The sequence below is a fragment of the Apostichopus japonicus genome, chromosome 14 (assembly GCF_037975245.1).
Source record: "Apostichopus japonicus isolate 1M-3 chromosome 14, ASM3797524v1, whole genome shotgun sequence".
In the NCBI taxonomy this organism is placed as follows: domain Eukaryota; kingdom Metazoa; phylum Echinodermata; class Holothuroidea; order Aspidochirotida; family Stichopodidae; genus Apostichopus; species Apostichopus japonicus.
The window spans coordinates 11638433-11650474 of record NC_092574.1 but is presented as its reverse complement, the minus strand read 5'-3'; the positions used below and the strand labels follow the sequence as shown (position 1 = coordinate 11650474).

Here is a 12042-nt window from a genome sequence, read left to right as displayed (position 1 = left end):
TCACTTGTTTAAATCAGGTTTTGTTTTGCTCAGACAACATACGGTCATCATTTCAGTATATAAATTTGTAGCTAAATTATCAGTTTCTTTGTATTACAGTGTCATTAATATCCTAGCAACTCTGTATAAGCAATTGCATTTGATAGTTCTATGCGGGGGGGGGGAGGTTGTAATTGTTGTTTCTAACCAAAGGATCACCTTCCCAGCAAACGCAACAGGAAAAAACAGATACCAGACAAATATTCCACATTTAATGAAGAAATTTATTCATTGTAAAAAAAAAAGCTTGAAATTTGTACTGCACAATATAGTCATGTGAATTATCACAAGTCAGTCGGTATCAACATAAACAACAAAAAACAAGATAAGCCAAAGCTTTTTCAGTCTTTAGTGACAAAGATAAATTCTCAGGAATATCAAGCATTTCAATCAGACATGCTGTTGGATAAATCGCTGAAATAATGATAAATACACATTTCCAACCCCCTCCCCCCTCTCTCCCAAAATGAGATGATGATAGCATAAATTGATATGAAATACTAAAACTCATCTGGATTACTTGCCACTTTGTAAAACTCATTACCCTTACCATGGACTCCAGTCAAAAAAGTGTTTAGATTTGTGCAGTAAAAGGTGGCAATATTTAATATATATACAAACTGTAAGCAATTGATAATGTACAGTGGCTTTAGGTTACCTCTTTGGCCATCCATCCAGCCAGACCCCTTCCTACTTGGGCGATAATCCTAGTGCAAAGCCAATCGAATGTACAACATTCATAGCGGTGTTGCATAAAATCCATGCACTGACCATGTTAGTACGGCGTAATAGTGTCAAGCTCAGTCGGCATGGATATTCTCTACAAACTGGAAGATATTACGTAGTAGATATGGAGTTACTTGAAGAGAGAAAGCTTGTACCAAATACTCCTGCAATTATTATTTATCTTACAGAGCCTGGAGAAATTCTGTTTACTTCTTTTTAAAATACTGCACTTTCTGGACTTAGTGAGTAGAATGGAAGATTAATCACCATTTCTTGGTAAGAGCAAAAATCAGAAAATTTCAGAAATTTGAGCAAAGAGTAAGCAAAGAAGAAGGAGGGAAAATAATAGAATGGGTTCACAACAAGAATCCTGTCAATTCCATTGGTAAATGCTACATCTCAGCCTCTGTTTTTTTTTGGGGGGGGAGGGGGGCATAGGCCACTTACTTTTTATTCGAACAATTGACACTGAAAATGAAAAATTATATTGCCATCACGTCAACAATACAAGCATGATTAATCAATACAAGTGTCTAACCATGGTTGTAACTCTTGACAAATTTTGAAACCAAAACTTTTCCAAACAGAATACTCAATCTGTGAAAAAAAGTAAATGGCAGCAGGCTACAGCTGGAGGCACTAAACACATCTGACTAGCTGTCTCTCTGAAAACCTGGAACTTTCTTAAAGACATTGTGCTAGTATTGAGGTCAGTTGATCGACAAGATAAAGGCAAACTGTGCTTCTGCAGTTTCTACAGTACACTGTTGCACATCAGACCGCTGCAAGGATAGTTTTGGATGACACCAAAAAAAAAAGCATCCAAGGTCACTAGACTACATTATATAAATTACACCAGTACTCCACAGTACTAGTTTCAGTAAAGTTGCAATCACTTCCATCCCAAAAGCTACATGAATTATGAAGGCTGATACACAATGCTTTAAGAAATGCTATGCAATATTTTCCACCTGAAACTTAAAAAAAAAAAAGGTATTGAATGTCATTTGTGAATGAAGAAACTGTCTTGCTTCTCGTTGCCATCGAAACTTACAAAGCATCAACCCTCACATTTATCATCCTCACATTTAGCATACTAAAGCATTTATCCTTACCAATAGAGTGAAGGCACACTGTAATGCTAAGTGATAGCTAATTGATGGGTTATGCAAAACACATGCAATCATTTAAAAAGCCCCTGAGGACATCATTATAACTGACAATATTTTGGATTCACCTTTTGAACATGTCCTCTGTACATTTTCTAGATATCTTTAGTTAATCAAAAGTTCATAGCTTGTGGAAACATACCATATTATCATGGCCAGACAAGCATGATTTCAATTGGATTATAATTTTAAATTGTTTGCAGTTAACAGATGAGACTACTGTATGCTTAATCATTTCACATTGCAAATGTTGTGTCTTGCCTGGAGTGTTTGGAAGCATCAATTGATTGGTTCTTCTTTATAAGAGAGTGAAAAAGTATGTGAAATCTGGAACGTGATGTCACATAAAGTATGTGATGTCTTCAGGACAGCTACAGTGTTGAAGTTAGTCCTGCAGTCTAGATCTTAATGTTTTATGTTAATCCATTGTATTTTGTCTGTCTCTTGTTTGTGTACATGCTGTCGACCTGTTTCTTATGTAGCTGAGATTATTGGGGTTTGTTATGTAACAAATTTTGCTTAATCAATGTGACCTTCATACCATTAATTCTCCCCAAGATAGTACATACCCCAAAGTTGCATGTTTTACAAAATTGTTTTTAGAACATACATGGCTTTCAACAAATTATAGCACTACTTTTCAAAATGAAGGGTACAGTTATATTGGTTTTTTCAAAACTTTTAGTTGCCTCTGACAAAACATACCGGCAAATTACTTTTAGCATGGCATCTGAACACATTCTGAGACTCAGTTCCCAATGTGGTTTTAAACAGAATTTTTTGGAGCGAAAATACTGGAGTGAAAATAAGTGAACTGTAATTACCATCTTTACATGCCTGGCATATCATTACACTCACCGTGGATCATCTTTGAGTGACAGGGAGTTTATAATCTAAATAATTATAAATAATCTAGATCATAAACCAGCATAGCTGAAGCTTGGGCCACCATTGACATAACTTTCTATACAAATTGAAAGCAGTCAATTGGCTGCAGGAATACGCTTCACAAACAAAGCAAGCTTTCAAGTCATTTTAGTCTGCATAATCGTGTACAAATAAAGCTCACATAAAGTGACATTCTTCTAAACTTGCTGAGCATCAGGCAAAACAAAAGTTGTGAAAGCATGTCATGAATTGTGTTACTGCTATTACCCTCATTTAAGCTCACTTTCTTCTTCTGGTTTTTTGTTTTTTGTTTTGGGTACATCAATGACCTCCGTTCATGTCAATAGAATGATCCGTGTTTCAATATTCTATAAATCCAAACATTAGAAGTGACTGGCAAACATTCAACATGTTAATGACATATTATGTACCAATGCAGTCAAGTCGAACAACATTGTTCCAACCTCTGATAACACCTGATTGGTTTAACAACTTAGATCAATTCCCAAGAAGCAGACATTCAGGCAAAAGTTGTGTCAGGAAGAGTTTTACTCGAAACCATGCAATGGTTACCTCAATGGTATTTTTCTCACGTGACAATAACAAGTAAAAACCAGTGAAGATTTCTGCAGTGACATCACAATGGTACGTGGCTGAAGAGATACGACACTGACTCGCCATTATGTGTTCGTCGGATAGCCTCAGCTAGTATCATGGAGATGTCAATCACCTTGAAAGAAATAGAGATGAATGAAGGTTAGACACTGTTCATTCAGTCAGTATGAGCACTTTCAAGCATGATATCTGTAGACAGTACACAGTGGTATTAGCACTAGGAAATGAACTTTCACAAACTGACACTTAAAAAAGGCAGAAAACTTGCGTTTTCACACACACCAGAGTAAAAACCGTCGCCTTAAATACTCACAGAGATCTTTCCTCTCGCTTCGTTCACATTCTTTTCCTGGGGTATAGTATTCGTCACAACCACAGACTCAAAACAGGCATTCTCGATACGAGAGATGGCTGGACCAGAGAAGATACCGTGCGTTAAAATAGCATAGATCTTTACGGCACCCGCTTCCTTTAATCTGGGAATGGAATGAATACCAAAACATTGTTACTTGTAGAAACTAAGTCATTCTTGCAAAATGAACACAGTACCAAGTCAGTGATGTCATTGCTTCATGTTTGGAACAAGACATTGCAATGCCACTTAAACCATTTGATGTCTGAGACTTAATAATAATATTAATAATAAATGCAAATTTATATAGCGCCAATATCCAGAGGAAAACCAATGCTAAGTGGTGCTAGTGCTCAGGGAAGGCAGTCAAAAATAGATAAGTTTTTTGTCTGTTTTTGAGTCTGTTAACGTTGGGTGCCGACTTGATGTGCAGTGGAAGTGAGTTCCAAAGAGTAGCAGCGGCATTAGGAAACGATCTTTGACCAAATGCCTTGAGCTTCCACTTAGGTACATGGAGCAGTAGCTGATTTGAGGATTGGAGAGAGCGGGTGGTAGGGACTTCAACGCAACGTGAGTCTCTAGAAATCTGACCACAGCATGCATGTTTGGTACTCACTTGTTTGCAGCACAGCACATTGTACCACAGGTGTCTGCCATATCGTCTACCAGGATAGCAGTTTTGTCTTTGACATCTCCCACCAGCACCATCGAGGCGATTTCGTTAGCCTTCTTTCGCTCCTTATGGATCATAGCGAAATCGACATTGAGTCGGTCTGCAATGGATGTCACCCTTAATAAAAAAAGAATTAAATGCAAAAAAATATTATTTGAATTATTTTTATTTAAAATGATGAGAACAGAACAGAAAGGTTTGCTGCTTTACTGATTGCAAACTTTGAGACTGGATCATCTATTTGAAAGATGATTTGAAAGTTACCTTTTTGCTCCACCTGCATCTGGAGAAACAATGATACTGTTTTTCCATTCTGGAATGTTATCCTGAATCCACTTCAGGACAGCAGGTTCTGCAAACAAGTTGTCGACCGGAATATCAAAGAAACCCTGAACATAACAGAAACCAGAGAGGAAAGGTAAGATGTCACACTAAAGGTATGAATAACTGGAAGCATAAACACAAATAGGCCATTTTGTAACTGACGGCCTCGGGGGAAGGTTGGCTCCGAGTTTCCCCTCTTCTTTGCAAAAACTTCAAATATCCATAAAATAGGCAAGAAACTGATCTCTCAAAAGTCCCATTAATCTCAATATTATCTCAGTCATAAGATTTGTAATAGTGACCCAAAAAATTCACTTTCACAAACACATTCCAGTCAGGCCTGACAAGAGGGTTTCCAGGAAGAGGGCCCTGAAAACTATTAAATCAAGAAAAGTGTTATCTCTTTGTTTCATTATACTTAGCGAAAAATAGACTTGAACAAAGAGCGGCCCAGTGCCATAACAGTTCCCCCCTCCTGGATCCCCTAGTTTCAATGGCATTTACATAACAATTGATTTTTATTTGTTTGATTAAAAATAAAACGGAAGGAGAGTTGTCTGTACCACCATGCATTCAAAACCTGTACAGTGTTGACCTCTAAATGATTCCCCGATAGAAACACAGCCCCGAGTAAAACCATGCACATATGTCACTATTTATGTGACTGTAGCATAACTTCTTGCTTTTCTCCACTGTGCATACTGGAAACTACTGTAACAGAGACTGCTACATCAATTCATGACAACTTCAAAAGTCAATCAAATCAAAATACCTGTATTTGTGATGCATGAAGATCCATTGTTATTATGTGATCAGCTCCAGCTACTGAAAGCATGTTGGCCACGAGTTTAGCCGAAATTGGTGCTCTGCTCTGCATCATGGACAAAAAAAAACAAACGTTGAAATGTTTATTTAACAGTGTGGACACAACAAGAAAAACAAAAAAAGAAATGTGTGGAAAGGGTGAATGAAATGGAAATGGGAGAGTGAGATGAGAATTAGGATAGGCTTACTAGCACTGGCAGGAATAGAATAAGTGGCTGCAGATAACAATATATAATATTTGCTTTTTACAGTATATAGTGCTTTATACCAGCGATACGTCTCAAAGCGCTTTTCAGACATTATATTACCCCTGGTCAATGATAACCTGTCCCAGAGACAATCCCTACAGTCGGCAGCAGTTATATACGTCGCCCAATGACAAGTTACCTCACAGGTACCCATTTAACCCCTGGGTGAAGAGAGGCAAGTGAGATAAAGCATCTTGCCCAAGGACACAACGTAATGAACTTGGCAGGAATCGAACCAGCAATCCTTGGATCACGAGTCCAACGCCTAGTCAATTGGCCACCACGCTCTCAGATACAGAATAGGCTGAATAGAATAAGTGGCTGCAGATACAGAATAGGCTGAATAGAATAGACTGCAGATACATGTGCAGTCAGTTACCTTGTCTTTCTTGTCTTGTCTTGCATATGGAAAGAGAGGAATAACCGCTGTGACACGAGATGCTGATGCTATCTTGCAGGCATTAATCATGATAAGTAATTCCATCAAATTGTCATTGATATCTCCACATCCACTTTGAATTATGTAGACATCTTCCCCTCTGACACTTTCGCCGATCTCCACACTGTTAAAATATCAGTAAAAGGGAAAATCAAAGTCGTTCACTAATTTTATCCCATCTGCTTTATTTTTTTGTCATGAAATGTCCATTCATAACCACTTGTAAATGACAGTTGTAGGAGCTATTCTAACCCTCTCTTATAAAATGCAAAGGAAAATAAACATGCAATAGCCTATTAATTTTAATTTAAATTCTGGCATTATCACTATAAAAATTAATGCAGTTTCAGGCTGCCCAGCTGAACATGATCGTATGACACTCAACAATCACAGAGTGGAAGACAACTAATCATGGTTTAGCCAATTCATTTATGTCTACATCTAATAGTAATACTAGTACTAGAGGGATGCAGTCAGGGTAACTCAGCATGCATTGCATATTGATAGTTGTGTTATGCAGCCTAACTAAGTACGACTATAGGACTGAAGCATAAGGCATAACTCCGTGAACGGAAAAACATTTTTTCCCGTGAAAAAAATGTATGCACGATGGTTTCAGTCAGTTTTAAACGTGTTTCCAGATACACTATGATTACATACATTGTATTTGATGGTATTTTAAACTTAAAATGGGCCTGTTGACGCTAATTAGTATGACCGCCGAAGACATTAACAAAGCAGAGCCTAACACTACAGTAACACTGTACAACTAATATAGTAATGTTGTAACAACGTAGGCAGGCCTACTGTTACCCTTAGGTATACCGTTAACCCTAATGTAGTGTCAGTTGCGCGATCACTCACCATGTTTCTTGATTGCTGAACTTTTTGGTAACAACTTTACCGAGTTCGATACCGAGACGATCAGCAATTTTGTTTGCCAACTCTTGGTGGGACGATCCTGCAAATATTTTTATATTTGGCATTTTTGCCTGTACACGTGCTGAATCACTTGTTGTGAAAGTTGCTAGTGAGTCTTCTGATTTAACGCTTCTGGTGCCAATCTTTTCTTCAGTACCTAATATTGATGATGCACGAGCAGTTTTCATTAAAAGATGTTCTTTAGCGATTCTTGAATAATCACCAGCAGGCTTATTTTCTGAGCTTGACTTTGTTAACTCGTTGTATGGCACGTAGCCATGGGGCCTACCTTATACTAGTTATATTATTAGTCACGATGGGTAGATTTCTCGGTAGTTGAAGAAAGTGTGTGATGCGCTCACGAAAAATGCAAGGGTGAAGGGTCACAAGTTATAAAGTAAGGTTTCAAATTCAACACAGGGTGTACGCTTCATTAGTAATACGAAACGGCAACGATTTTTGGTGAAATAGTTCTTATATATGAATAATTATTAATCGAATTACAATGAAATAATATTTTATGCAATATAAATAATGCTATTTATTTAACCTGCTAGCAGTCTGGACAATTTGCGTAAATGTCATAATTGTCCCTACTATTGGGAAGTCCCATCTTCTGCCATTTATCGACAGGAAACGCTGCTTTCCAGTTGGCGCGGTATTTGATTCTGACCTAATGGCGGGAAATGCATCAACATTTCATACACGGCGCGGTGCAATAACAACAGCCGGACTAGATGTCTTTTCCCCAATAATGTGGCAACTTTTGGGTGTATTATAACTATTTTTGGGGGGCACTAATTGAGAGGTTTTGAAGGAGAAACGTGTTCGGGCCTATTGTTATGGAAAGCATGAGCTAATTGTCGAAATTTGTGACCGTGATTCGAGCACCGATATCATCCGGTTCGATCCCAGTCTTGAGTATTGAAATTTGGTTAAACCAGTTTGGTCCCATGTTTTGGGCCGATTAATGATACAGGTTCGAGATAGGGGTGGGAGGTGAGCAGGAGTCACACCAGTGTTCAGTGCGGTGTAGCTCGACTAATGTCAGGCGATTGCAGCACCACACCCGGTAGTTGAAGAAAACCAATTTTGCCCTTAATATTACTATGGGTCATGCCGCAGTCCTTATCAAAGTCTGGACCTGCTAAAAATTACAACATGCACATCGACGTGGATGGGAAATGAAATGTGTTTCACTTTTCAATGAGTTGTGGCAATGTTTTCATACCCCCCCCCCCCTCCCATGGCTCCCAAAGGTTCCGCTTACTGTACATCATGACACTTGAACAGCCAGTCCTATAGGCGCACTGTCACCAGGGGAGGGGTGGGGGTGCATAAAGTTCTACCGGCTCAATAATCCGGCCACGACCTGCGCCAGCAGGGACCTGAAAACAGGTGGCGGAGTTGAAATCTCCGATGTAAGGAGCATATTCGCGTTCATCGACACCTTCAGCTTCTCTACCTCAGGCTGTCGGCACCCCTGACGCCTCGTAACCAGTGTCTTGCCGGTTTCGAACCAGTCAATCGGTACTAGGCCGATCCACCAATATACTTACATTCACTGAGTTCCAAAGTCCCTGTTAATGTCGAAGTGAATGTAACGTGAACTACGCCGTAGGAAGATGCAACACTTATATATTCATTGATTCAAATATGTTCAAACATTCTGATCCTTCCATCTTCTTTTATAGGTTTCTTTTTACAGCAGCAACGTGCTATTTGTCATTCTCCAATTATTTTGAGAACGACTTTTCACATCCTTTAATTACAATTAAACTTAATGGCAGAATCCGGCTGTTCAAAATAATATGGAAAATTCAAAATTGATCCAAAACCTTTGCATACGTATAGGAATAATAGGATTAGTCATTCATGGAAGAGATGGCAGCTGGGGTATATTTTCCCTATAATAACTCGCCCCTTCCACCTTCCACTTTCCACTACATACCATCATCTGCCAGATAATGGGGCGACAAGGGGGGCATTTGCTCCCCCCCCCCGCCCCATTTTCACCAAGAACTTGAGTTGGCATTTTATCTAACTTTCGGTCAGTAATTTGGTTGGCTATTACACGGTAATACTGACAACCAAGGGCGTAGGAACCGGGGGGCTGGGGGGCGCCAGCCCCCCCCCCCAGTGAAAAATGTGGAGGGGCGGAAGTATCATTCCGCCCCCCGCTTCGCAAGTCAGAAAACCCCTTTTTCATTTCCAAATGAGAAAAAAAATCTCATTTGGAGCACCAAATTGCATCTAAGGCCAGGTGAAAATACAAAATTAAGTTTACAAAATGGAGTGGGTGTTGAAGTGTGCTATATATTGCACCAAATTGCATCTGAGGCCACCTGGAAATGCAAAAAATTCCACAGGGGAGGGGGACACCCCCTCGCCTTAGACCCCTCCCCCAGGCCGGCCACCAATCTTCAGCCCCCCCCCCCACTCAGAAGTACCTTCCTACGCCACTGCTGACAACTCTGAGATACATTTATACTTATTTATAATATCATTACGTACACAGGCTATAGAAGAATGACCTATTGTGTTAAATAATTTGCTACTTTTTATGTCGATTAATATTTCGTTTGATCTGGCAACACTTTTATGCAGGTAGTATAATAACATTTTCAAATATTCAACTAGTACTGGGAAATAAACAATAAATATTGCACCATATCACATCTCTAGGGACTTTAAAAAAGCCAAAAGTTGCTCAAATGAGAGGGGGACCTCTACCCCTTAGACCACCATATCATCCATATGTATGTCCCCCCCCCCCCCACTTTCCACTTCCAAATCCCGTCCCGCTGCATACCATGCATGTTTCAAGCAGCAGGCCTACAGTGTATTAGAGGAATGCGATATGTTGTGTCGTCCGGGAGAGTGGTGCAATTAGTGTTGTTAAAAATGAGGGTACTCAGATTCAACTTTGTCTGTCATGGCAATGGCGGGGTTGGGGGATCAGAAGTATACGTGGTTGTGCCGCTGCCTTTGTTTGTCTCTATAAGGCCATGATATAGTTTGGACTAAATTGCCATCACTTATCATGATTTTTGCAGGGCCGCTAATTTGTGACCCCCGGAACCCATTAATTCTTATTACAGATGAAGATCCATGCAAAGTTTAAGAGGATCCCTTTGGTTGACTTTCAACGAAGTTTGCAGATGGAGACATATTCATTTTTGAAGGCGTTTAGTTATGCAGCTACTCAGGGGGTAGGAGCCGGGGGGCACTGGGGCACGTGCCCCCACACTTGAAAAATTGCAAAATGTGCCCTACAGGCAAATAAAATGTGCCCCTTGATGAAGAACTGTCTTTTGGATATCTTCAGCCTTTGTAAATTTTAATTATTTATTTTAAGTCTGTACATGCTATTTAAAAAATTTCATCCCATATCTTTTTGTAGCCGTACGGTTAAAAATAAACAATCTCAAAAAGAAGTATTGATAGCATACTAACACATCATATATATTTTAGTGATATGGCCGGTGTGTAATGGTTTATAATATGCGTCGAGTGGTGGTTATTGAATGAGAAAGTGCCCCTCTGATGTCGTGCCCCCCACCCCCACGTTTTGGAAGCTTCCTACCCCCTGCAGCTACTGATGTATGAATGAATAATGCATTCAGTTCAAAAGTCAAATGGAAAGGGAACAGTTGCAGTAAAAGAAATTTGTTATTGTGTTGTTTTTACTCAAACTGTAATTTGTAAATATCATGGACATCTTGCAAGTGCCACATACTGTCAGTTACCGTCCGATGGGGAGTAGGACATTTGGTGTTGCTCTGGCGACGTCTCCTCAACCCCCTCCCCATCTACCCACCTTTTCCACCCCTTGCGCCTACCATCTGTAGAAAACGGATCATTTTGACCAGTTGCAATTCATTACGCACAAGACAGAGTAGCAAAGCAAAGGTGTTTTGCATTTTTTACACGTTTGATGAGTAGTCCTAACTATACAAACCGGTTATGTATTGGAACTCCTGGTCAGTGGTCATCAATGTAATATTCCTTTACGTTTCCGTAGCTATGGGAAAACCTGTTCACCTAACGATCGATACCGTTGCTCTATTTGCCAGCGCGCACGTGCGTTGGCAGTTTCATCAGGTGTGTTGTGTCCAGTATTTTGCTTGTGTCATATACTGTGGCAATAGTAACATAGAATGCAAAATAACTATTTCAATACTACTACTTGGCACCGGTGTGAAGTTAGATACTTATTCCCCGTTCCTCGTTCGATATTCGCGAATGAGTAACTGAGCTACCTATTCAGTTACGTATTCGACAATGGTCCTTTTATTTCTTACAAGATGTTCAACATTTGGTCGTGGAAAGGGGTTTATCAATGGCCATGGGTCATATGAACTCTAATGACTATGTAGAAGGGTACCATAATGCATCTTGCCCGGTCCAAATAGTTCTTGACCAACTAAAATGACCAGTACTTCATCAGTTCTTAAATTAATGTAACAAAAATACTTTAGGCCCTAATCAAGACTAGCACGCCTTGGACCACCTTACCAATGGGTCATATGAATTCTTAACGCATTGTAGAAGAGTACCATAATGCGTCTTGCCCGGTCTAAAGAGTGCTTGACCAATTAAAATGACCATTAAATCAACATTTTTTTTATATAAATGTAACGGGAACTGAAATAAAAACATTTGGGCCCTAATCAAAACCAGCAAGCCTTGGACCGCCCAACCAATGGATCATAGGAAGTCTAAGGACATTGTAGAAGGGTAACATAATGTGTCTTGCCCGGTCCAAAGACTCTTAGCTAAGGTTGTGGCTGCACCCTATGGGAAGTCCCCCGGGGGACACG

At 39.6% G+C, this 12042-nt stretch overlaps 1 protein-coding gene across 1 annotated transcript; it reads right to left on the bottom strand.

Moving 5' to 3' along the window:
- Nucleotides 1–242: 242 nt before the first annotated feature.
- On the bottom strand, nt 243–7569 carry LOC139980252 (ribose-phosphate pyrophosphokinase 1). Its single transcript, XM_071991798.1, has 7 exons — nt 7163–7569; nt 6239–6422; nt 5559–5657; nt 4727–4851; nt 4406–4579; nt 3751–3913; nt 243–3552 (listed from the first exon to the last, which is right to left on the bottom strand). Exons 1-7 carry the CDS (start codon nt 7405–7407, stop codon nt 3460–3462), a joined length of 1083 nt encoding a protein of 360 aa, XP_071847899.1. The 5' UTR covers nt 7408–7569; the 3' UTR covers nt 243–3459.
- Nucleotides 7570–12042: the final 4473 nt, after the last annotated feature.